The following is a 27,661-nucleotide window of genomic DNA, read 5'->3' on the forward strand; positions in this document are numbered from 1 at the left end:
TGAATATTCCGGACGGTTGGGTGCACGCACATGGCGTCTTATAGCGCGCGCGGCAGTCGGCGTGGCAGGTTTTGGCGCGTAGGATGGCGCAAGCGCGCTCGCGGCAAAAAAATTAGCGCGTGCAGCTTTTTCGCGCGTCCGCTGGAGGTTCGCGCGGCAAATCGGCGGTCGACTTTTACCGTTCCTGTTGGAGATGCTCTAAGAGCATGTCTAACAGGCCCCGTATTTCGATGCCCCGTATAACGCTCGCATTTCGCCCCGTATCGAAAAACTGCTAATGGAAGAGCCATTCCGTCCAGTAGACCCCGTATTTCGCCCCGTATTTTCAAAAATAAAAACCTCGGGAAGTTCATCTTCATTGATCATACTACGGATCATACATACATTCCGATCATACTACGGATCATACTACATCTAACCTACATCTACTCGTCAAGGATGACGTAGGGGATGAAGGCGATGGAGGCCGCCTCCTCCTGCGCCTCTTGCGCCTCCCGCGCCTCGAACTCCCAGACGGCGGCGATGGCCGCCGCCTCCTCCTCTGCCTCCGCCCGAGCTTTCTCGGCGGCATCCGCCTCGGATTCGGCCACCGCACGCCGGAAGGCCGCCTCCTCCTCTGCCGCCTCCTCTTCCTCCTCGCCGCCTCCGCTTCCTCCGCCGCTGGTGCTGCCGATGGTCGCCGCCCATGCCGCCTTGGACGCGCGGTCGCGCTGCCACTCGGCGAGCCACTTCTCGAAGGCTTCGCCGCTCATCGGCTTGAGCGGCGGGTCTTGCCGGTACCACCGCCCACCCGCGGCGTACTCCCGGAGCGAATCCTGCACGTACAGCGCGCCGGCGTACCGGCACGCCGCACGGCGGCTCCCGGCGGCGGATCTCTTGCACTTGAGCCGCCACGCCTCCTCCACGGTGTCCGGCGAGCGGGATCGCTTCGATCCGCTCGCCGGCGAGGCGGTACTACGGCGGCGGGAGTCCATGCAGGTGGCGGCGGGTGGAATGCGGCGCGGGGGAGCGACTAATTGCTCGCCGGAGCAGGAGGAGGAGGCGGCGGCGCACGGCGGAGCTAGGGTTGCGAGTGAGGGGTTAACCCCTCACTTGCACCTGCGCCCAGTATAAGTAGGGGGCGGTGGGGCCGATTTCCTGGGCCCCGTATTCCGTCGAAACGGACCGGCCCAAATACGGGGCCTGCTAGACGGCCCAAATCGCGCCTACCCCGTATCCCGCCGGAATTTTACGGGGTGGGCGGGTTATACGGGGCCTGTTAGACATGCTCTAAGCGCCCGCACCCAATCCTGACGTCCCTAATTTAGCATGTGTGTTATACTCGCTCCGTTTCTAAATATAAGGTATATGTTTTTTGATACGGAAATTAAGAAACACATGTGGAAGAAAACTTGCACAAGATTTTAGCTGAATGGATCATGAACAATTGACATGAGAAAATAGTGGAGTTTTCAAAAGATAAAGAAACACAAACAAATTTTTAAAAAAATATCAAAACAGGTTGCCTAAAGCAATATACCTTATATTTTAGAAACTTTTCTTAAAAATCTATTTATATCTAGAAACGGAGGGATTACGTGCTCCCCCACCGCATTGACCAATCTGGCCGGAGGCCGAGCCTGAGAGCACACCGGTGGCCATTTGCATCTCCGGCGACAGGCGCACCTTGGGCGAGGTGTCTCTGGAACTCACGGCGGACTGGTGCCATGGGAGCTCGTGTACGACAGGCTGTGCGGGGAGCGCTCGCCACGATCTTCGGCGAGGGTGGAGGGTACAGCCGCCGGAGCGCGCTGGCGTGCGTTCGAGCTCGCCAACGTCGACGCCATGCCATTGTGGGCGTTTGCACCCGTCGTGCTGGCCACGACGGTGAGCGTGTGGAGGCGCCCGTGGACGCCAAACCACGGGGTGGCCGTCGTCGGAGATGCAGATGGCGCGGAACCAGCATCTAGGCCACCACCGTGCGGGCGCTACGGAGTCGCCGACCTCGCCATTGACCGAAGCTGGCCGCCGCATAAATCGACGCCGGCGACCATTTCGTCGACGCCATTGAGCTCCGTCCCCCACGTCCGCTCCGTTATAGGCACCGTCGTGTGAGGGAGGGATCCAGAGCGAAGGACGAGCTCCTCCATGGCGGCCACGGCCAGCTCAATCACCAGCGGAGAACGTGCACATGAGGTGCTCGACAGAATGCCCCCGAGGTAAATTTTGTGTGAAGGTAATGACAGGTAGGCCAAATTTAATGAAAACCGGTGGCAAATTGTGGAAAAATGAAAACCCGTGGCAAAGCCTTGAATTGTTGTGGTATCTTTTTTTTGTTTTTTTGCAATTTTCTCATGTTTTCTTGACTCGCGTGACGCGTGCACCTGCCAAATTTAGAAATTTCAACTTGGAGACTTGCTGAACAATAGAAGACTTGAATCTTCAGGCTACATTTTAACTTTGGCCTGTTACTCAGCGCTGAGCCGCTGACAGAGTGGCCAATTTTTCTGCACCTTATTTCTATTATCTGATCTATCATCTGAAGCAAACTGCTACTGCAATAGGCTCACAAGGTCGGCTGTAGCACACATGCAACCGTCTCTGGCTCAAATAGCTCTATTAAGTGAGGTTAAGAAAGAAGGAAGATACAGAGGAGTTCATTCAGAAACATCTTGCCACGGTGAAGTACAAGGTGAGGAGCAACGTGGGTAACCAGTCCAAATCACCGTGGAATGGTAAGCATAAGGTGGAGTAGTTTGCACCACAACTGGCAATGTTAATTTCTCGGCGTGTGACTTTCACTGTTATCAATGCAGTCAATCTCAGAGCAACATCAGGTATATTGGCAATCCCTGGGCAACACCCGTCTCTTCCCCACTCCTGGACACCGTAATTTTACCACTACTCTTTCCATTGGAGAAATTAAATTCAAGATGGAGCTTGCCATGTCTGCAGTAGCAGGTGAACTCTTGAGCCGATTCATCTCCTTCCTCAGCAACAAGTACCACTCGAGCCAGGCATACTCGGAAGATAAGCAGCTTGAGAAGCTGCAACTGCTGCTCCTGAGAGCTTGCACTGTCGTCGAGGAGGCGGACGGGCGGTACATCACCAACTCGGGCATGCTCGCGCAGCTCAAGATGCTGGCGAGCGCTATGTACCGAGGCTACTGGGCGCTAGGGGCCGCCAGTTACAGGTCCCTCGAGGAGGATAGTACCCTGGAGGTGGAGGTTAGCAACTCATCTGTCTGTCCAAAACGTTCCCGCGCAGTCCATGCCAATGCTCGAAAGAACCAGGCCAGGTACCTTCTCGAGCTTCAGGGTGCACTGGAAAGCTTAGAAAGTATTGTTGGTAATCTGAGGGAGTTTGTTTTGATTCTGGGTGGGTGCGATCGCATGGTTCGTAGACCATACGATGCCTATCTTTACATGGAGAACTTCATGTTCGGCCGCCATACCGAGAAGCAATTGTTGTCCAAGTTCCTGCTGCAGCACGACCATCGCTCTCCACCGGCTGTTCTCCCCATCATCGGTGCTCTTGGAGTTGGGAAGAAGACGCTAGTCGCACATGTGTGCAACGACGAGAGGGTTAGATCGCGCTTCCCTGTGATCTTGCATCTGCGTGAATCTGATCTGTTGACCATGACAGACCACTCAACTCTTGTTGCAGAGAAGACGACACTGCTAATCATCGAGTTTGTTTCGGATCTGGGTGAGAAGGATTGGTCCAGGTTTTACTCGGCTCTGGCAAGCTTGGATAGTAGAAGCAAAGTGGTTATCCTAAGCCGGTATAAGAATTCAGAGAAGTTTGGAACTGTGAAGCCAATATTTCTGAATCCTCTGTCATACGAGGAGTTCAGCTACCTCTTCAAGACGCTCACATTTGGGAGCGCGAACCAGCTGGAATACCCGCGGCTAGTACGGATCGCGGACGAGTTTGCGAGGGAGCTGCAGTCAGATTGGTCGCTGGTCACTGCAAATCTGCTTGCGGACGTGATAAGAAGAGATCTGAATGTTTGTTTCTGGCTCTGCATACTGACCAGGCTTAGAAGGGTAGTGGAGAGAAACTTGTCCATGTTTGGTGAACACCCCAAGTTACTTCTCGAGAGAGGTCATGAAATAGCTGTCACGGACCTTGTTTTGCACTCCTCCTGTCCGCTTCGCCTCGTCTGGGGCATCACAGATGATGTTCCCATGAAGAAGAAACCATCAAAGGTTACATTTCATGAACTGTTGATAGATCCTGGGGCTGGGAGAAAAGTGGAGTCCGGTCAGTTGACATGGGAATCAAGGTTACCGCCTTATACTTCATTTCATCACTTTGTTTCACCTTGTGCTCAAGGTATGCTTGGAGGTACTACCCTGTCACGACGGAAGCGTCGAGGGGTGCCTTTCTAGCCTTGTAACAATACTCACACCCTAATGTAATGGGGAATTGTTCAACGGGTTTGCCTAGGATCAGCTACTTATAATTGTTGATTGTAATCCTGTTTTTCGGAGATGGGGTATGGGTGTATACCATTTTACCTTCTTTTTAGGTGAACCCATAAAAAAATTAGTACAATAAAATAGTTGTGTGCATCAATTGATGCAGCTATAGGAGGCTTTGCCTCCTTTTCAAAGGAAAATGTAATAGAAAAATATATACTATAATTTCTACGGATGCACACTTATTTCCAGGTACAATTGCACTATCATACTTTCTGGCAAGCACATCAACTGCCACAGATTCTTGCATGTAGGAGGAGCCAAACAAAAGATTAGAGCTCGTTTGGATGCTGTTTTTAAGCTGAACTGTGTGTTTCCCCGGTCCAAGTGTGACCAATATTAGGCCTGTGTATGCAGTGATGCTAGACGTACGATAGTTTTTGTAGATCTGTGTACGACGACATTTTCGAACCATCCATAGTCGTGAGAAGAAGTAAACCAGGCCATCCGAGCTTGCCTATCTTATGTACTTCCTCCATCCATAAAAAAGATGTCAAATATTTGTCTAAATTTAGATGTATCCATACATTATAGTGTCTAGATATATATAAATTTATTTAAACTTTCGACATCTAATTATGGTCAGAGGTAGTACGACATTTTCGAACCATCCATAGTCGTGAGAAGAAGTAAAACAGGCCATCCGAGTTTGCTTTTTTTTTCTTGAGGGCATCTGAGTTTACTTTTTTTTAGCGCAATCCGAGTTTGCTATACATATGATAAATTTCGTCCATTTTATGTACGGCACTATATCCATGCCAGGGAGGGCCTATTCTCCGCTTTAAGCGGGAGGATAAAGGAATTTAAACTAGGCCAGACCCATTTATTATGTCGCTTCTCCCTGTCTATTTCGTACGTGAGTTGCATAGTTTCAGGTTTCCAAATCCATACAAATTCAAAACGAAAAAAAATCAAAATCTATACAAATACTAAACAAAAAATTCAAAACCAAACGATTTTCAAGCGAACAATTTTCAAAATCTGAAAACATTCAAATTTCAACCTTCGTAAAGCATATTACAGTCATACAAAATTGCAACAGCAGCAGTCGCTGTAAAGTGTAAAGCCACCATCTTTCACCGCTTCCACGGTCTCCAAATTAGGGCCACCTCAGAGTAACTATCTCCCCTCATACATGGTGACCTCATACATGTCCAAGTCAGATTTTGTAGCTTGTTTGTTAGCCCGGCCTGGTTGAGAGATTTTGAGTAGAGAAGTTGTTTGGTACAGGTTGTATACATTGGTACGTGCTGAGTCCGATTTTTTACACAAAGGTCCTTAAGCAGAATAACAAAAAGCAATCAAGTCCTTTCTTGGTGAGGCTGGCCGGAGCTGCCCCTGGCGGCTGGCTGGAGCTGCCCCTGGCTGCTGGCTGGAGCTGCCCCTAGCGGCTGGCCGGAGCTGCGGGCGTGGAGGCGCGTCGAGGCAGCACATCCCAGCGACGGTTGGCGGCGCAGGGAGATGAAGATAGGAGGGAGGCTGCGGCATGATCTCTTGGTGCTGCTCGGCCGACGTGACGGCTGGCCGGAGCTGCGCCTGGCGGCTGGCCGGAGCTGCGCGTGAAGGCGCATCGATTCATCGACGCAGCATGCCCTGGCGGCGCATCGCCGATGCAGCACATCCTGGTGATGTATCGAGGCTGCGCGTCGTTTATGCGGGCGTGGAGGCGCATCGAGGCAGCACGCCCCGGCGGCGGTTGGCGGCGCAGGGAGAGGAAGACGGGAGGGAGGTGGAGGAAGAGGAAGACGGGAGGGAGGCGGCGGCGTGCTTTCTTGCTGCTGCTCGGCCGACGGGGGGAGAGGGTGGGGCGCGGGAGGATGGGAGAGGAAGTTGGGGGAAAAATGAGAGAGAGAAAGACGTGGGGCTGCGGGTCTGGGGGGCGCGGGGCAACGCTACAGTGTTTTGCGGGATGCACTCAGCCTGGGCGAGTTGTGAAGCTCGATTTGAGCTTCTCAACTCAGCCTGGCTGAGAGGCCTTTTCCGTATGAGGTCGGCACTGCTGAGATAGATCGACTCAGGCTAACAAATAAGAAATAGTTTTTTTTTTTCTTTTTGAGATTACAAATAAGAAATAGTTGGTTGGGCTAGGTTGAGGTGAGAATATCTGGGTTGGCCCAGGCTACCAAACACACCCCTAGTATACTGTTCAATGGTTCACGTAAAGCATAAACTTCCGCTGTCATTGCATCTGCCATAAAAGGGGAGGTCTTTTGTATGTGCTACAATACACTTAGAGCATCTCAGCCGTTGGGCTCTCTACGCCCAAATCCGACGCTATTTATTGCCAGATGGATGTAATTTTAGCTCCGGGGAGTCCATTTTTCCCAGCGGCGAGTCCAGAATGGATGTAAGTTTTTGACAAAATACGTCGAATTCAGACAGAATTGGGCAAAACTCATTCAAACATAAGTGAAATTTAATGGTATTTAACATATATAGGCGAGTTCGTACATAAATAGGCTGAATTCGTACATATATTTGAATTCGGCGTTAGGCAAACTAAAACTTAAACTAAAAGCGGCCTTCCACATGCCGAAATGGCGGTAGAAGGCCGTGTAGTCACCGCCGTCGTCGTCGTCGTTGGAGTTCCCGGCGTCCTCGGGCGGTGGTGCCTCGTGCCATTAGTTGGAACCCTGGCCAGTGTCGCCGGCGCGTGGCGGCGTCGGCCGGTATAGGTCGTCGTCGCTGCTCTCCTCCAGTTTTATCAGCGGTGCGTTCCTGGGCACGCCGTTCCTTGCCGAGGCGGTGATTCATCGCGCGGCAGCTAGGTCCAGCAGCCGCCGCTGCTGCTCCGCCTCCTGGCGCTCCCAGTCCCGCCTGGACCACTCCAGCGCGGCGTCGATGGGGAGGCTGTTGTCGGCGGGCACCAGGTTCCTGCAGCGACCTGGCGATCGCCTCCTCCAACACGGCGTCCTCCGCGCTCTTGGCCTCCCCCTCGACGAGCTGGTTGGCGGCGGCGGCCTCCTTCTTCGACGACTTCCTCTTCCGCCCGTGCTGCGGAGAGGAAGGTTGGTCGCGGATGATGAGGGCGCCGCTCCTGCGCCCTCTGGCCGACGGTGGAGATGCCGGCTCCTTCTTGACAAAGGTCAGTGTCGACGAAGACGCCGGCTCCTTCTTGATGAAGGTCGAGGGTGTTGGAGATATGCCCAAGAGGCAATAATAAATTAGTTATTATTATATCTTAGTGTTCATGATAAATGTTTACATCCCATGCTATAATTGTATCAACCGAAACATTGGTACATGTGTGTTATGTAAACAACAAGGAGTCCCTAGTAAGCCTCTTGTATAACTAGCTTGTTGATTAATGGATGATCATGGTTTCGTGATCATGAACATTGGATGTTATTAATAACAAGATTATGTCATTAGGTGAATGATATAATGGACACACACCCAAATGAGCGTAGCATAAGATCAAGTCATTAAGTTCAATTTGCTATAAGCTTTCGATACATAGTTGCCTTAGTCCTTCGACCATGAGATCATGTAAATCACTTACACCGGAAGGGTACTTTGATTACATCAAACGCCATTGCGTAAATGGGTGGTTATAAAGATGGGATTAAGTATTTGGAAAGTGTGAGTTGAGGCATATGGATCAATAGTGGGATTTGTCCATCCTGATGACGGATAGATATACTCTGGGCCCTCTCGGTGGAATGTCATCTGATTAGCTTGCAAGCATATGAATGGTTCATAAGAGATCACATACCACGGTACGAGTAAAGAGTACTTGTCGGTAACGAGGTTGAACAAGGTATGGAGATACCGATGATCGAACCTCGGACAAGTAAAATATCGCGTGACAAAGGGAATCGGCATCGTATGTAAATGGTTCAATCGATCACTAAGTCATCGTTGAATATGTGGGAGCCATTATGGATCTCCAGATCCCACTATTGGTTATTGCTCGGAGAGGAGTCTCGACCATGTCTGCATAGTTCGCGAACCGTAGGGTGACGCGCTTAAGGTTCGATGTCGCATAAGTAGATTCGGAATATGAGATGGAGACCGAAGTTTGTTCGGAGTCTCGGATGGGATCCAGGACATCACGAGGAGGTCCGGAATGGTCCGGAGAATAAGATTCATATAAGGAAAGTTGATTTCTAGGTTTCGGAAAAGTTCGGGATTTTTCCGGTGAAAGACCGAGAAGGTTCTAGAAGGTTCCGGGGGTCCCACCAGTGGGCCCACGACCCTAGGAGGCCTAGCATGGGCCGAGGGGATGCACCCTAGCCTAATGGGCCAGGGGCACATGCCCCTCAAGGCCCAGGCCGGCCAACCCTAGGGTTTTCCCCAAAACCCTAGGGGGATCAACTTGGGGGGGAAGAATTCCCCCTCCCCCCTTTGGCCGCTGCCCTAGATGGGTTTGGGGCATTGGGGGGCCACCCAAACCGACCTCCCCCCCTATAAAAAGAGGGGAGGGGGCAGGGGGCGTTCACCCCTTCAGACCTAGCTCTGGCCGCCCCCTCTCTCCTCCATAGTGCTGTTCCGGCTTGGCGAAGCCCTGCAGTTTTTCTCCTCCACCACCACCACCACGCCGTCGTGCTGCTGGGATTCCGTGTAGATCTACCACACCTCCGCTGCCCGCTGGAACGGGGAGAGGAAGGGGCTTCATCGACACCGTACGCGCGACCGAGTACGGAAGTGCTGCCGGATTGCAGCACAGGATGATCGACTACATCAACAACGAGATCTAATCTCGTAGGCTTTGGAAATCTTCGAGGGTTAGTCTCACATGCATCTCGTTGCTTCGATCTTCATAGATTAGATCTTGGCTTTTCCTAGATTGGATCTTGGATTTATTCGTCTTGCGGTAGGAAATTTTTTGTTTTCTATGCTACGAACCCCATCAGTGGTATCAGAGCCATGTCTATGCATAGATCTGTTGCACGAGTAGAACACAATGGTTTTGTGGGCGGTGATGCTCTTGTTGCTTTAGTGAAAGGATCGTATGCCGCACCTAGAGGGGGGGGGGGTGAATAGGTGCTAACCAATTTTTAGTTCTTTTTCAATTTAGGCTTGACACAAAGGTAAATTCTCTAGATATGCAACTAAGTGAATTTACCTATATGACAAGATTATCAACTAAGCAAGATATAGCTACGCAATATATAGGAGATAGATTGGGATAGAGGTAACCGAGAGTGGAGCACGCGATGACACGGAGATGATTCCCGTAGTTCCCTTCCTTTGCAAGAAGGTACGTCTACGTTTGGAGGAGTGTGGTTGCTACGCAAGCCAAACCAACAGCCACGAAAGCTTCACTCAGATCTCCTGTGAGCAACGCCACGAAGGCCTAGCCCACTTCCACTAAGGGATTTCCTCGAGGCAGAAACCGGGCCTTTACAAGGTTCTTGGGGCACACATCCACAACCGAATTGGAGGCTCCCAAATCTGTAACAATACAACAATCAACAACAACACATCAACACAAATCAACTAGGGAACCAAATAGGAACACTAGCATGAGATCCCTCAAACAAATGAGGGGGAAATGAAAATCGCTTCGGTGAGGATGTAGATCGGTGGCTTCTCCTTCGAATCTCCAAAGATCAAGAGCTTTGGTTGGGGGAGGAAGGAGATCTTGCAAATCTTGTGTTTCTTGAGGTGGCTCTAATGGTGATGAAGCTTGGCAGATTTCTTGTGCAATGATTGAGCAAAGAGGTAAGGAAGAAGAAGAGGGGTATAAATACCCCTCCCCAAAATCCAGCCGTTGAGCATTTCGGGGGGCCGGATAATCCGCCCTAAGTAAGGGCCGGATAATCCGCCCCCCCGGATAATCCGGCCTCCAGGTACAAAACCATGACAATGTCCGGGCAAATGTCCGGCCCCTAGTCTGAGAAGCAATTCTTCAGGTCCTTAGCCATTTTCGAGGGGGCCGGATATTCTTGAAATATCCGGCCCGGATAATCCGGCCCTGGTACAAAACCGGGACAATATCCGGGCAAATGTCCGGCCCCTATACTGAGCTGCATTTTCTCAAGTCCTTAGCCGAAATTCTGGGGGCCGGATATTTTGGAAATATCCGGCCCGGATTATCCGGCCTGATGATTATTTTTGCAACTGCTTTTTGGCAACACTGACCACATCCAACACACATACAAATGTATCTATGTAATTCCTGTATCACTTAAACAGCCATTAGTGTATCACATACATTGACATCAAACACTCAAAACATAATATGAGAGATGTTCTTTCAATCTCCCCCTTTTTGGTGTTTGATGACAATATACGGATTTGCAAGAGAATCATTATAGAGACAAGCATGATGGCAAAAACATAGAGGCACTCCCCCTACATGTGTGCATATAAGTAATTTGCATTTGAATACAAATACACTACACATAGGAGCAAGGTGCCTCAACACAAGAGGTATCCATCATGAGCTCTAACAAGAGACATATACATATATGAAGTTGAGATATGGTGCTAGAAATCATACCCATGTGTAGATATATGATACGAAGATATAGCATCACACATAATATAATAGTCTTGATCTCAACATATAGAAATCCGAAAACCATAACAATGTCTCACACCACATAGCACATAGTTTTAAACGGACCACAACCAAAGCAAATAGTTCAAATAAGAGGGAACGGAAGCAATAAAGGAATGATAAACGCATATGCTTGTGCCCAAAACATGCAAATCCCCGAGAGAGTTCCTAATAGAACGCTTCTCCCCCTTTGGCATCGAGACGCCAAAAAGGGGACAAGCGCGATGCTACTCGCCCCATGGGGATCACTCGGAGGCATCATCATCATCGGACTCTTGCGCCTCTTCTTCTTCTTCTTCTTCTTCTTCTTCTTCTGCTTCTTCATCAGAGTCAGGTGCATCCGGAGAACGGCGAGTGAGACTGGACCTCTGAATGCAACTATCAAGATCACTCCACGGAACCTGTGCAGAATGCCACCCACTGTAACCTGGGTGAGCTGGAGGCTGAGGAGGGGGTCCTTGCTCACCACTGAGCTTGTGCAGAATAACCGCCTGAGTATGCTTAATCTCAGCCCGCTCCCGGCTGGCCGCAAAGTTCTCCTTATGGATCTCAATGTTCATGCAAAGGATGTAACGCTGAAACCAACTGAGCCTGTTCACTTGTTTCTTCATAGCAGGGAGGTCAGGATGGCGAGCAGGAGCAAATCCACTAGAACGAGCAGCACCCATGAAGGAGTCAGGTGGAGGTACAGCAGAAGAGACAGGCTTAAGCTTGTAGGCCTTCTTGACAGAGTGATTCATCATAGGGTACCCGCTCAAGTCTTCACCACTCACGCCCGCAGTGTTGTTGATGAGGAGCTGGATGTAGGGCGCATAAGGTATAGTGGTGCGGGAGACCATGGCATCATGAATCTCATGGAAGAGGTAGTCCATGATATCAATAGTGTAGTTACGTTCCTCATTCTCATCACGAGCACACCGAAAGCTGAGGTACATGAGATCCACAAGAGTTCCCCGGAGAGCATCATTGTTACCACCACTAGGAGCGATGGTGGACCGAAAGAACCTGAGTAACTGACTATAAATGCCAAGCAGCCCCTTGGTCTCTCCCACTTTTCCAGCAGATGTATAGAGGTCAAACAGTGCATTCTTATCTGTCTTCTGAGGTCCATGGAGACGGCGGCCTCCTTCTGCAGGAACTCCAAGAATAGCAGCAAAACGGCGCAAGGTGGCAGTACAGTGAGTGGAGCCAGACATCCATTCCATAGTACGGTCATCATCTTTCTGGATGGCCAAGGTGGCAAAGAACTGCTTCACCAACTCTGGACTATAGTCACATCGAATCTTCATCAAATCCTTCAAGCCCATCCTACCGGCCACCCAGATGGCATCTGCAAAGTGATCGTTGACTGCCAGAACTTCCACATCGATAGCTTGCATGGGACGTACTTTCTTCATGGGCTCATAGATATCCTTATAGATGAACTCCTGTTCCATGCACCAGAATTTCCTGCCCTCTGTCTCTTCATCCCTTGGGAGGTCTTCATACCAGTTCTTCATGCGGATAGCAGAATAAGAAATAGGGTCCATGGCCTTGTAGTTTTCCCTTGATGCCTTGTTCTTGTGCCTAGATGAGGTTGACTTGCGAGGAGCGTTGGGCACGAACTCATCACTTGACCGATCAGACCTTGGGCGTCTCCGAGAAGTACCCCGAGAAGTACGACCTGTGAATAGCAAAGATGGATAGCAAAGAGAAGATAATGCTCATAAGTCATGTATGATACAGTAATGCACTCTAGAAACATACTAAAAGCTGGTACAAGTCTAAAACAAGATAGATTGTATCAAAACTGCGGTGGCGATGAAGCTCCAGGCCGGATAATCCGGTGCCCCAAGGGGGCGGATAATCCGGCCACCCCGGATAATCCGGTCCTCGCGGGGGCCGGATAATCCGGCCCTGCGAATCTAGCAGATTTTGCAATCAACAACTTGTCTTGGAACAGATCGGCCTTATAGCATGCAAGAGGAGTACACTACAAGCAATTTGGAACAACTAGACACCAAATCCACCAAGAAAATAGCACATACAAATCACAACACCTAGGGTTAGGGATTGTGAGTCATACCCGCTTCCATTGCGAAAGCTGCTTGGAGGAGGAGGTAGCTAGGAGGGAGGGGCACCCGATCCACCCAAAAACTCCGGGAGGGAGTGGACGGGGCGACTCCGGCGAGGAGGGGAAGCTCCGGCGATCTTGAGGGGAGAGAGAGGAGAGAGAGGTGATACGTCTCCGACGTATCGATAATTTCTTATGTTCCATGCCACATTATTGATGTTATCTACATGTTTTATGCACACTTTATGTCATATTCGTGCATTTTCTGGAACTAACCTATTAACAAGATGCCGAAGTGCCGATTCTTTGTTTTCTGCTGTTTTTGGTTTCAGAAATCCTAGTAACGAAATATTCTCGGAATTGGACGAAATCAACGCCCAGGGTCCTATTTTGCCACGAAGCTTCCAGAAGTCCGAAGAGGAGACGAAGAGGGGCCACGAGGGGGCCACACCCTAGGGCGGCGCGGCCCCCCCCTTGGCCGCGCGGCCCTGTGGTGTGGGGCCCTCGTGCCGCCTCCTGACCTGCCCTTCCGCCTACTTAAAGCCTCCGTTGCGAAACCCCCAGGACCGAGAGCCACGATACGGAAAACCTTCCAGAGACGCCGCCGCCGCCGATCCCATCTCGGGGGATCCAGGAGATCGCCTCCGGCACCCTGCCGGAGAGGGGAATCATCTCCCGGAGGACTCTACGCCGCCATGGTCGCCTCCGGAGTGATGTGTGAGTAGTCTACCCCTGGACTATGGGTCCATAGCAGTAGCTAGATGGTTGTCTTCTCCCCATTGTGCTTCATTGTCGGATCTTGTGAGCTGCCTAACATGATCAAGATCATCTATCTGTAATTCTATATGTTGCGTTTGTTGGGATCCGATGAATAGAGAATAATTGTTATGTTGATTATCAAAGTTATGTCTATGTGTTGTTTATGATCTTGCATGCTCTCCGTTACTAGTAGATGCTCTGGCCAAGTAGATGCTTGTAACTCCAAGAGGGAGTATTTATGCTCGATAGTGGGTTCATGCACACGCATTGACACACAGGACGATGTGAAAGTTCTAAGGTTGTGTTGTCTTGTTGCCACTAGGGATAAAACATTGATGCTATGTCTAAGGATGTAGTTGTTGATTACATTACGCACCATACTTAATGCAATTGTCTGTTGCTTTGCAACTTAATACCGGAGGGGTTCGGATGATAACCTGAAGGTGGACTTTTTAGGCATAGATGCAGTTGGATGGCGGTCTATGTACTTTGTCGTAATGCCCAATTAAATCTCACTATACTCATCATAATATGTATGTGCAGGGTCATGCCCTCTTTATTTGTCAATTGCCCAAGCTGTAATTTGTTCACCCAACATGCTTGTTTATCTTATGGGAGAGACACCTCTAGTGAACTGTGGACCCGGTCCAATTCTCTATCTTGAAATACAATCTCTGCAATACTTGTTCTCTTGTTTTCTGCAAACAATCATCTTCCACACAATACGGTTAATCCTTTGTTACAGCAAGCCGGTGAGATTGACAACCTCACTGTTTCGTTGGGGCAAAGTACTTTGGTTGTGTTGTGCGGGTTCCACGTTGGCGCGGAATCCACAGTGTTGCGCCGCACTACATCCGCCGCCATCAACCTTCAACGTGCTTCTTGGCTCCTCCTGGTTCGATAAACCTTGGTTTCTTTACGAGGGAAAACTTGCTGCTGTGCGCATCATACCTTCCTCTTGGGGTTCCCAACGAACGTGTGAGTTACACGCCATCAAGCTCTTTTTAAGGCGCCGTTGCCGGGAGATCAAGACACGCTGCAAGGGAGTCTCCACTTCTCAATCTCTTTACTTTGTTTTTGTCTTGCTTAGTTTTATTTACTACTTTGTTTGCTGCACTAAATCAAAATACAAAAAAATTAGTTGGTAGTTTTAATTTATTTTCATTATTGTTCGCTATATGAAAAAAAAAAAAAATAATTAGTTAATTGCATTTACTTTATCTAGTTTGCTTTATTTCTTTGTTGCTAAAATGGCCAACCCTGAAAATACTAAGTTGTGTGACTTCACAACCACAAATAATAATGATTTCTTATGCACACCTATTGCTCCACCTGCTACTACAGCAGAATTCTTTGAAATTAAACCTGCTTTCTTGAATCTTGTTATGCGAGAGCAATTTTACAGTGTTAGTTACGATGATCTTGCTGCCCATCTCAATAATTTTGTTGAACTATGTGAAATGCAAAAATATAAAGATGTAGATGGTGACATTATAAAATTAAAATTGTTCCCTTTCTCATTAAGAGGAAGAGCTAAAGATTGGTTGCTATCTCTGCCTAAGAATAGTATTGATTCATGGACTAAATGCAAGGATGCTTTTATTGGTAGATATTATCCCCCTGCTAAAATTATATCTTTGAGGAGTAGCATAATGAATTTTAAACAATTAGATACTGAACATGTTGCTCAAGCTTGGGAAAGAATGAAATCTCTGGTTAAAAATTGCCCAACCCATGGACTGACTACTTGGATGATCATCCAAACCTTCTATGCAGGACTAAATTTTTCTTCGCAGAATTTATTGGATTCAGCTGCTGGAGGTACCTTTATGTCCATCACTCTTGGTGAAGCAACAAAGCTTCTTGATAATATGATGATCAACTACTCTGAATGGCACACGGAAAGAGCTCCACAAGGTAAGAAGGTAAATTCTGTCGAAGAAACCTCTTCCTTGAGTGATAAGATTGATGCTATTATGTCTATTATGGCTGAACTGCGTGCTAGGTGGGATAGAGAAGAAAATGAAAAACTAGCTAAAGAGAAGAATGTAGCTAAAGTTTGGACTATTACCACCACTAGTAATGCTAATGCTACACATGTTGCTGCACCTCCTACTAATAATAATAAAAGAATTGGTGTTAGCAATGTTTCCACTTCTAATGCAAAGCGCGAGAAAGCACTGAAAGCTGCTAAAGCTACTTTGAAAGCTGCCTGTGATAAAACTGCTGAAATTTTTTTCAACATTGGGGATGATGATCCCATTGCTTTAGATTATAATGGTTTGAATTTTGATGATTGCCACATCTCTGAAGTTATAAAGTTCTTGCAAAAACTTGCTAAAAGTCCTAATACTAGTGCTATAAATTTGGCTTTCACGCAACATATTACAAATGCTCTCATAAAAGCTAGAGAAGAGAAACTAGAGCGCGAAGCCTCTATTCCTAGAAAGCTAGAGGATGGTTGGGAGCCCATCATTAAGATGAAGGTTAAAGATTTTGATTCTAATGCTTTATGTGATCTTGGTGCAAGTATTTCTGTTATGCCTAAGAAAATTTATAATATGCTTGACTTGCCACCATTGAAAAATTGTTATTTGGATGTTAATCTTGCTGATCATTCTACAAAGAAACTTTTGGGGAAAGTTGATAATGTTCGCGTTACCGTTAATAATAACCTTGTCCCCGTTGATTTTGTTGTCTTGGATATTGAATGCAATGCATCTTGTCCCATTATATTGGGAAGACCTTTTCTTCGAACTGTTGGTGCTATCATTGATATGAAGGAAGGTAATATAAAATATCAATTTCCTCTCAAGAAAGGTATGGAACACTTCCCTAGAAAGAGAATGAAGTTACCTTTTGATTCTATTATGAGAACAAATTATGATGTTGACACTTCGTCTCTTGATAATACTTGATACACACTTTCTGCGCCTAGCTGAAAGGCGTTAAAGAAAAGCGCTTATGGGAGACAACCCATATTTTTACCTACAGTACTTTGTTTTTATTTTGGGTCTTGGAAGTTGTTTACTACTGTAGCAACCTCTCCTTATCTTAGTTTAGTGTTTTGTTGTGCCAAGTAAAGCCGTTGATAGAAAAGTAAGTACTAGATTTGGATTACTGCGCAGTTCCAGATTTCTTTGCTGTCACGAATCTGGGTCTACCTCCCTGTAGGTAGCTCAGAAAATTAAGCCAATTTACGTGCATGATCCTCAGATATGTACGCAACTTTCATTCAATTTGAGAATTTTCATTTGAGCAAGTCTGGTGGCCTAATAAAATTCGTCAATACGAACTGTTCTGTTTTTGACAGATTCTGCCTTTTATTTCGCATTGCCTCTTTTGCTATGTTGGATGAATTTCTTTGATCCATTAATGTCCAGTAGCTTTATGCAATGTCCAGAAGTGTTAAGAATGATTGTGTCACCTCTGAACATGTTAATTTTTATTGTCACTAACCCTCTAATGAGTTGTTCTAAGTTTGGTGTGGAGGAAGTTTTCAAGGATCAAGAGAGGAGTATGATGCAACATGATCAAGGAGAGTGAAAGCTCTAAGCTTGGGGATGCCCCGGTGGTTCACCCCTGCATATATCAAGAAGACTCAAGCGTCTAAGCTTGGGGATGCCCAAGGCATCCCCTTCTTCATCGACAACATTATCAGGTTCCTCCCCTGAAACTATATTTTTATTCCATCACATCTTATGTGCTTTTCTTGGAGCGTCGGTTTGTTTTTGTTTTTTTTGTTTTGTTTGAATAAAATGGATCCTAGCATTCACTTTATGGGAGAGAGACACGCTCCACTGTAGCATATGGACAAGTATGTCCTTAGTTTCTACTCATAGTATTCATGGCGAAGTTTCTTCTTCGTTAAATTGTTATATGGTTGGAATTGGAAAATGATACATGTAGTAATTGCTATTAATGTCTTGGGTAATGTGATACTTGGCAATTGTTGTGCTCATGTTTAAGCTCTTGCATCATATGCTTTGCACCCATTAATGAAGAAATACATAGAGCATGCTAAAATTTGGTTTGCATATTTGGTTTCTCTAAGGTCTAGATAATTTCTAGTATTGAGTTTGAACAACAAGGAAGACGGTGTAGAGTCTTATAATGTTTTCAATATGTCTTTTATGTGAGTTTTGCTGCACCGGTTCATCCTTGTGTTTGTTTCAAATAAGCCTTGCTAGCCTAAACCTTGTATCGAGAGGGAATACTTCTCATGCATCCAAAATACTTGAGCCAACCACTATGCCATTTGTGTCCACCATACCTACCTACTACATGGTATTTTCCGCCATTCCAAAGTAAATTGCTTGAGTGCTACCTTTAAAATTCCATCATTCACCTTTGCAATATATAGCTCATGGGACAAATAGCTTAAAAACTATTGTGGTATTGAATATGCACTTATGCACTTTATCTCTTATTAAGTTGCTTGTTGTGCGATAACCATGTTCACTGGGGACGCCATCAACTATTCTTTGTTGAATTTCATGTGAGTTGCTATGCATGTTCGTCTTGTCTGAAGTAAGAGAGATCTACCACCTTATGGTTAAGCATGCATATTGTTAGAGAAGAACATTGGGCCGCTAACTAAAGCCATGATCCATGGTGGAAGTTTCAGTTTTGGACAATATCCTCAATCTCATATGAGAAAATTATTAATTGTTGCCACATGCTTATGCATAAAAGAGGAGTCCATTATCTGTTGTCTATGTTGTCCCGGTATGGATGTCTAAGTTGAGAATAATCAATAGCGAGAAATCCAATGCGAGCTTTCTCCTTAGACCTTTGTACAGGCGGCATAGAGGTACCCCTTTGTGACACTTGGTTAAAACATGTGCATTGCGATGATCCGGTAGTCCAAGCTAATTAGGACAAGGTGCGGGCACTATTAGTACACTATGCATGAGGCTTGCAACTTGTAAGATATAATTTACATGATACATATGCTTTATTACTACCGTTGACAAAATTGTTTCATGTTTTCAAAATCAAAGATCTAGCACAAATATAGCAATCGATGCTTTTCCTCTATGGAGGACCATTCTTTTACTTTTATTGTTGAGTCAGTTCACCTATTTCTCTCCATCTCAAGAAGCAAACACTTGTGTGAACTGTGCATTGATTCCTACATATTTGCTTATTGCACTTATTATATTACTCTATGTTGACAATATCCATGAGATATACATGTTATAAGTTGAAAGCAACCGCTGAAACTTAATCTTCCTTTGTGTTGCTTCAATGCTTTTACTTTGAATTATTGCTTTATGAGTTAACTCTTATGCAAGACTTATTGATGCTTGTCTTGAAGTGCTATTCATGAAAAGTCTTTGCTTTATGATTCACTTGTTTACTCATGTCATATACATTGTTTTGATCGCTGCATTCACTACATATGCTTTACAAATAGTATGATCAAGGTTATGATGGCATGTCACTCCAGAAATTATCTGTGTTATCGTTTTACCTGCTCGGGACGAGCAGAACTAAGCTTGGGGATGCTGATACGTCTCCGACGTATCGATAATTTCTTATGTTCCATGCCACATTATTGATGTTATCTACATGTTTTATGCACACTTTATGTCATATTCGTGCATTTTCTGGAACTAACCTATTAACAAGATGCCGAAGTGCCGATTCTTTGTTTTTACTGCTGTTTTTGGTTTCAGAAATCCTAGTAACGAAATATTCTCGGAATTGGACGAAATCAATGCCCAGGGTCCTATTTTGCCACGAAGCTTCCAGAAGTCCGAAGAGGAGACGAAGAGGGGCCACGAGGGGGCCACACCCTAGGGCGGCGCGGCCCCCCCTTGGCCGCGCGGCCCTGTGGTGTGGGGCCCTCGTGCCGCCTCCTGACCTGCCCTTCCGCCTACTTAAAGCCTCCGTTGCGAAACCCCTAGTACCGAGAGCCACGATACGGAAAACCTTCCAGAGACGCCGCCGCCGCCGATCCCATCTCGGGGGATCCAGGAGATCGCCTCCGGCACCCTGCCGGAGAGGGGAATCATCTCCCGGAGGACTCTACGCCGCCATGGTCGCCTCCGGAGTGATGTGTGAGTAGTCTACCCCTGGACTATGGGTCCATAGCAGTAGCTAGATGGTTGTCTTCTCCCCATTGTGCTTCATTGTCGGATCTTGTGAGCTGCCTAACATGATCAAGATCATCTATCTGTAATTCTATATGTTGCGTTTGTTGGGATCCGATGAATAGAGAATACTTGTTATGTTGATTATCAAAGTTATGTCTATGTGTTGTTTATGATCTTGCATGCTCTCTGTTACTAGTAGATGCTCTGGCCAAGTAGATGCTTGTAACTCCAAGAGGGAGTATTTATGCTCGATAGTGGGTTCATGCCTGCATTGACACCTGGGACAGTGACAGAAAGTTCTAAGGTTGTGTTGTGCTGTTGCCACTAGGGATAAAACATTGATGCTATGTCTAAGGATGTAGTTGTTGATTACATTACGCACCATACTTAATGCAATTGTCTGTTGCTTTGCAACTTAATACTGGAGGGGGGTCGGATGATAACCTGAAGGTGGACTTTTTAGGCATAGATGCAGTTGGATGGCGGTCTATGTACTTTGTCGTAATGCCCAATTAAATCTCACTATACTCATCATAATATGTATGTGCATGGTCATGCCCTCTTTATTTGTCAATTGCCCAACTGTAATTTGTTCAACCAACATGCTGTTTATCTTATGGGAGAGACACCTCTAGTGAACTGTGGACCCCGGTCCAATTCTCTATACTGAAATACAATCTACTGCAATACTTGTTCTACTGTTTTCTGCAAACAATCATCTTCCACACAATACGGTTAATCCTTTGTTACAGCAAGCCGGTGAGATTGACAACCTCACTGTTTCGTTGGGGCAAAGTACTTTGGTTGTGTTGTGCAGGTTCCATGTTGGCGCCGGAATCCCTGGTGTTGCGCCGCACTACATCCCGCCGCCATCAACCTTCAACGTGCTTCTTGGCTCCTCCTGGTTCGATAAACCTTGGTTTCTTTCTGAGGGAAAACTTGCTGCTGTGCGCATCATACCTTCCTCTTGGGGTTCCCAACGAACATGTGAGTTACACGCCATCAAGAGGCGCGTGGGGGGGTGGTCTGAACCGTTTCCCCCCCGCGGCCTCGACCTCAGCCCTTTCAAGATCAGCCCAGGCCGGATAATTCGGCCCTAGTTTAGGGCGGATAATCCGGCCGGGCCGGATTTTCCGGGTCACCAGGGGGCCGGATTATCCGGTGTTCTGGAAGATTTCAGAACACCGTCAATCCCGCCTATCTTTAGTTGGTTATTTGCGGACCCATATGTGGTGCAATAGACTATCACCTCACATATAAGATGCATATTTACCAATAAGATGGAGCAACCTAGATCATCCGACCGAGAAACCTCAAACTCCAAGTTTTTATCAACCATGACAAATGAGCAAGATGGAAATGGCTTATAGATGAGTGTAGGCTTAGGTTTAGAAGACTCAAACTGTTAATGGTACATGATCACTCAAGTTTGCAAGATATGAGCAAATAAGGCCAAACTAGAGTGATTTCCCATAAGAACATGGAGTTGTCAAATAAAAGGCGATAAAATCCAAATAACTCCAACTCTTCACAAAGAAGAGTGTGGTGGCCTAGGCCACCATATATGAGTGATGTGACATGACACCGCGAAGATATATCTTGGGTCCAAGCCACTACTCATCATTGAAGCTCACATATCAACATGATATTAAGAGAATGGTTTCTTAATGTTGGCATTATGGGGGGAGGGATAGCTCAATAATTTAAACCGCACTCCCCCTATTTCCATGCCCACATCTAAACCAAATAAAGTTTTGAGACAAAGGTGTGTTTGCAAGATGGTCAAGCTAGACTCCTTGAATCAATGATATTTAGCTCATTCCTCAAATAAGAGAACCTTGCTTCATCAAGAGGCTTCGTGAATATATCGGCAAGTTGATCTTTGGTAGGAACATAGATAAGCTCAATATCACCACGGGCAACATGATCCCTAATGAAATGATTCCGGATCTCAATATGCTTCGTTCTTGAATGTTGCACCGGATTATAGACAATCTTGATGGCACTTTCATTGTCACATAATAGAGGCACTTTGTCACAAATGACACCGTATTCCTTTAAAGTTTGCCTCATCCATAACAATTGAGTGCATCCACTTGCGGCGGCAACATATTCGGCTTCAGCGGTGGAGAGAGATATGCAATTTTGCTTCTTAGAAGACCAACACACCAAGGACCTACCAAGGAATTGGCAAGCCCCGGAAGTTGATTTCCTATCATCCTTGTCACCCGCCCAATCCGCATCGGTATATCCATTGAGAATAAAACTTGAGCCTTTGGGGTACCAAATACCATATCTCGGGGTATCAACCAAATATCGAAAGATTCTTTTGAGAGCCATCATGTGACTCTCCTTAGGAGAAGCTTGATACCTTGCACACACACCAACACTCAACACTATGTCCGGTCTAGATGCACAAAGGTAAAGCAAGGATCCAATCATGGAGCGATATACCTTTTGATCCACCTCTTTACCATTGGGATCTAGTGCAAGATGACATTTGGTAACCATAGGAGTGGCCACACCCTTCAACTCGGTCATCTTGAACCTCTTGAGCATGTCTTGGAGATATTTTGCTTGATTGATGAAGGTTCCTTCTCTCAATTGCTTGATCTCAAAACCAAGGAAAAACTTCATCTCTCCCATCATAGACATCTCAAACCTATCGGTCATAAGCTTTGAAAATTCATCATTGAAAGCTTTGTTAGTAGAGCCAAAGATAATATCATCAACATATAGTTGGCAAACGAAAAGCTCCCCATTGACCCTCTTAGTAAAAAGAGTGGGATCGATTAACCCAACATCAAACCCACGGTCTACCAATAATTCTTTAAGGTGCTCGTACCAAGCTCTAGGAGCTTGTTTGAGACCATAAAGTGCTTTATCAAGCTTGTAGACATGGTTAGGAAAGTTGAGATCCTCGAACCCCGGGGGTTGCTTAACATAAACCTCTTCATGCAAAGGACCATTAAGAAATGCACTTTTCACATCCATTTGTTGTAACTTAAAGTTATGATGCGATGCATAAGCAAGAAGGATACGGATGGACTCAAGACGAGCCACGGGAGCATAGGTCTCTCCAAAGTCAATTCCTTCAACTTGAGAGAAACCTTGAGCCACCAATCTTGCCTTATTCCTCACAATATTTCCAAACTCATCTTGCTTGTTCTTGAATATCCATTTAGTGCCTATAACATTGCGGCACTCCTTTGGCTTCTTTACTAAGGTCCACACTTTGTTGCGCTTGAAGTTGTTGAGTTCCTCGTGCATAGCTTCCACCCAATCTGAATCTTCAAGGGCTTCAAACACTTTCTTGGGTTCCACTACGGAGATATAAGCATGATGATTGCTAAAGTTAGCCAATTGCCTTCTTGTGGAGAATTTTGCTCGAACATCACCAAGGACCTTGTCATGAGTGTGTCCACGAATTTCAAGGGTCCTATCTCTTCTTGCTAAACGACGAGCCTCGATCTCCTCCTTGGTTCTTCTTGGCCTTGGAGGTGTCACTTGATCAACTTGATCATTTGGGTCCCCGTCTTGACCTTGAATTTGAGCTTCCTCAATTTCTTGAGATTGCTCATCCTCATGTGCTTGATCTTGGACAATATTTGGTGAAGCGCAAATATCAAATGGATACTCATCGGAGCCATCATGAATTCTTGGTTGATCTTGTCCTTGATCTTGTTCATGAGAGAGAGGGTTTTCTTCTTGTTCTTGGGTTGGTGCATCATTAGCTTCAAGAGATGGGGTTTGTTGATGTTGAGAGGATGAGGGCTCCACCGTGGTAGAGCATAGTTCTTCCCGAGACGCCACACCGTGTCCCTCAATGGGGCGGAAAAATCCCACACCCATTCTTACTATGGCATCTTGAGGTATTTCATCACCTGCACATACATCAACTTGCCCCACTTGGGAGCCATCATTTTCTTCGAACTTCACACTATAAGATTCAATGATAATCCCGGAGGATACATCAAAGACTCTATAAGTGTGAGATTCGGCACCGTAACCAACAAATATACCCTCCAAAGCTTTAGGAGCAAATTTAGACAAACGAACTCCTTTGATTTTGTAGAAACACTTACAACCGAACACCTTGAAGTATGATATATTGGGCTTGTTGCCGGTGAGTATTTCATATGGAGTCTTGTTCAATCCCTTGCGGAGATAGAGCTGGTTAGAAGAGTGGCAAGCGGTGGAGATGGCTTCGGCCCAAAAGTTATAGCGGGATTTATACTCCGCCATCATAGATCTTGCCATATCCATAAGAGTCCGGTTCTTCCTTTCCGCAACACCATTTTGTTGAGGGGTGTAAGCAGCGGAATATTGATGACGTATCCCCTCATCACTAAGAAAATCATTGAGTGTATAGTTCTTGAACTCGGAGCCGTTGTCACTTCTTATTGCCATAATGAGGAGGTTGTGTTGGCGTTGCACCTCGGTAGCAAAGTCAATGAATATTTGTTGAGTCTCATCTTTCGTCTTGAGAAAGTAGACCCAAGTGTATCTTGAGTAATCATCAACAATCACCAAACAATGTTTCTTCGCACCAAGACTTGCATGAGTAACGGGACCAAAGAGATCCACATGAAGGAGCTCCAAGATCCTCTTGGAAGAGATGATAGTCTTGCTTGGATGCGGAGAGTCATGCATTTTGCCTTCAACACAAGCCCTACAAACACGATCTTTGGCAAAAGAAACATTTTCCATTAGTCCCACAATATGGTTCCCCTTGTGAAGACTTTGCAAAGTTCTCATGTTGACATGGGCTAGGCGGCGATGCCACAACCAACCCACATCCGCCTTTCCGAATAGGCACATCGCACTTGAAGTAGTGGTCCCCGAAAAGTCCACCACATACAAGTTATGTTCGCGATACCCAACGAAAGCGACTTTTAGAGTCTTGCTCCACAAGAGGACCACAATATCATTATCAATAAAACGGCGAAACCCATCTTGCCAAGGGCGGAAACGGAAAGCAAATTGTAACCAAGGGTTTTGACAAGCATGACATCCACAAGAGTAATGTTGTGTGCAACCACAACCTTGCCAAAACCCAATACCTCGGATGTAGAATTATCGCCAAAGGAGACGGTGATATCATTTATGTTGGGCCTCAACTCCTTGACGAGATTCTTGCCGCCGGTCATATGACTTGTACATCCACTATCAAGTACCCATTTTGAACCTCCGGCGGCATAGTCCTACATGAGATCAATTCTTGGATTTAGGTACCCATTTCTCAATGGGTCCTCTTTTGTTAGCAACAAGGGTATTTGGGACCCAAATAGACCAAGCAACATAACCATCATATGGGCCAACATATTTAGCATAAACATCACCATAATAATCTTTAAATAAAACATAGTGAGGGTTAGCATTTCCCGCATCATCATCATTAATGGTTTTGCCCTTAGGAGCTTCACCATTAGTGATATCTTTCTTCTTCTCTTGTGCGGGCTTGGCCTTTTGCTTGTTTGCCTTCTTGGCCCCATAACCAAGGCCCTCCTTCCCATTGTTTGATCTTTGCTTACTCAAAAGATCATCCAAAGAAAGTTTACTTTTGGGAGAGGAGGCCTTAGCAAGTTCATCCTTCAACCTAGTATTTTCCTCAATAACATTTGCATGATCACATGAAGGAGTAGAGGAACTAGGCACATCATATGAAGCAAGCCTAATTTGAAGTTGCTCAAACGACTTGGATAAGAGAGTGTATTCACTCTTCAAAGCTTTGTGGGCTTTGTCTAGTTCATCTAGATCCTTCACAAGTTTCTCATGATCAACCCCAAATTGGGCCTTTTCCTTTTTAAGCACTTTATTCTTAGCCCTAGCAAGATCTCTAGCTTTAGTGAGCTTGTTAATTTTATCTTGAGGCTCTTCAATATTTTCTAACCTCTCTTCAAGAGAAGCTATGGTTTCTTGACTTTCCTCAAGAGCATTTTTAAGGGCATGAATTTCAAGAGAGTCTTCTCTCTCTATTTGACCCTTTTTCTCAAGAGTATGATTTTGTTGAGCTATACGAGCCATGAGATTTGAAACATGTTTTTTAGTGTTACCTTGTAGGTTGAGGATGAAATCATCAAACTCTAGCATTTCTTGTTTCACTTTTAGACTAGCATCATCAACCCCTAGATCACTTGAAATGATAGGCATAGAGGGGTTAGGGGATGATACCTCGGAGGATTTAGCCATGAGGCAACTTTCTTCCTCCACATGAATGGCCTCATTGGGGGATTCACTTGGTGATGAAGAGTTAGTGGAGAGGGAGGCAAGAGCGACCAATCCATTAGAGGTTGCATCTTCTTCATCATCAACATCATCATCTCCGGAGGTATACTCTTCTTGAGTTGATAGCACAATAGATGTGTCCAAGGAGGACCTTGCCATGAAGCAATGTGCATTCTTGATATGAGGATTCTCATTGGGGGACTCAAAGAGAGATGAAGAGGGAATGTTGGTAGTGGCAATGGCGGCCACTTCCTTTGAGCTTTCTTCTTCTTCATCACCACTAGAACTTTCAACTTCATCGGAAGAATATTCTTCCCTTGTTACTAGCACAACTCTTGAGGGCCTCTTCCCCTTCTAGGTCATGTTGTTGTAGAATTTCTTGTTGGGGGCTTTTGAATATTTGCCCTTTGTGTCTTTGCTCTTGTCCTTGGGAATGAGCCTTCCATTATGAAGCTCTCTATTCTCATAGGGGCATTCGGCAATGAAGTGGCGCTTGTCATCACAATTGTAGCATGATCTTGTCTTTGGACCAAAGCTAGTGAACCCACTTTTGTTGTTTCTCTTGATGTTGTCTTCCTTGGCCTTGGAGGGATCAACCCAAAAGGACTTTGCATGGAAGGCCATGTGATCATGGTAGTGGCATTGCAAATCTTCCGGATAGGACATACTCCAAGATGCCCTATAAGATTCTTGAGGAATCACTTCTTCAACGGAGTTGACCACCAAGGCAAGATTGTTCCCTTTTGACATACCAATGGCACGATTGAGAGAATCATGAGAGTTTTGCTCGAGCACCTTGAGGGCTTGCATCTCGTGCACGGCATCTTGAGATGAGAGAGAGGAATAGCATTCTCTTCCAACAAGGGTCTTGACATCAATGGGTACATACGGCATCATGCATTCAATGTACTTCTCCTTGATCCAAGAGTCATTGATGTGGGTGGCCCCAATAAGCCGGAAGGAATCGGCAACGATGAGAAGTCTTGAATACATGACTTGATGATCTTCATCCGGTAGCCTCATGAATCCTTCGGCTTGATTCCGAAGAGCATTATACTTGTTCCTTCTCGTGCTCTCACTTCCAATGCAACTAGCGGCCAAACCTTCCCAAGCTTCCTTGGCGGTGGTGTAGTTCCGAACACGAGGCAAATCCTTTGTCCCCACACTAGTTTGAATCATGTGCAAGGCGGTGTTGTTGAGTTGACTATCAACCGCTTCTCTTCTAGTCAACTTGTTGGGGTTGTAAGGGTTGAAGCCTTCCAAGATGATTCTCCAAAGTTCATTGGAGGCACTGCAAACATGAGAGCGAAACTCAAATCGCCAAGTATCGAAATTCTCAACGGAAAACTTAGGCGGGTCGCCTCGAATGTTCAAATGGGGATGGGGAACCGGTATATCGGGAGATAGAAAAGGTGGAGCTACTCGATTGTAGCTCTCACCTCCACTAGTATCCCTAGGAGATGCAATGGGAGATTTGATAGTGTTTAAGTTATCACCTTCCACGGGTTTAGTAGAGGGGGGGAATGCTGAAGCACCTCCCTCTTCTGAC

General features: G+C 46.2%; 1 protein-coding gene across 5 annotated transcripts; it reads left to right on the top strand.

Moving 5' to 3' along the window:
* Nucleotides 1–1,580: 1,580 nt before the first annotated feature.
* LOC127334898 (putative disease resistance protein RGA4) lies at nt 1,581–4,648 on the top strand. 5 transcript variants are annotated; one of them, XM_051361447.2, is made up of 3 exons: nt 1,581–2,714; nt 2,796–2,816; nt 2,935–4,648. In XM_051361447.2, the coding sequence occupies exon 3, from the start codon at nt 3,099–3,101 to the stop codon at nt 4,371–4,373; it is 1,275 nt and encodes a 424-aa protein (XP_051217407.1). In that variant the 5' UTR covers nt 1,581–2,714; nt 2,796–2,816; nt 2,935–3,098; the 3' UTR covers nt 4,374–4,648. The 5 variants fall into 5 exon arrangements, with proteins under 5 accessions (XP_051217407.1, XP_051217406.1, XP_051217405.1 ...); XM_051361446.2 differs by having other exon boundaries at nt 1,581–3,277; nt 3,383–4,648; XM_051361445.2 differs by having other exon boundaries at nt 1,581–2,816.
* The last annotated feature ends 23,013 nt before the right edge of the window (nt 4,649–27,661 follow it).

Source organism: Lolium perenne, chromosome 2 (assembly GCF_019359855.2).
Source record: "Lolium perenne isolate Kyuss_39 chromosome 2, Kyuss_2.0, whole genome shotgun sequence".
NCBI lineage: Eukaryota > Viridiplantae > Streptophyta > Magnoliopsida > Poales > Poaceae > Lolium > Lolium perenne.

Coding starts and splice junctions, on each gene's coding strand:
- LOC127334898 (XM_051361442.2), top strand. CDS start 2,790: ATGCAGTCAATCTCAGAGCAACATCAGGTATATTGGCAATCCCTGGGC.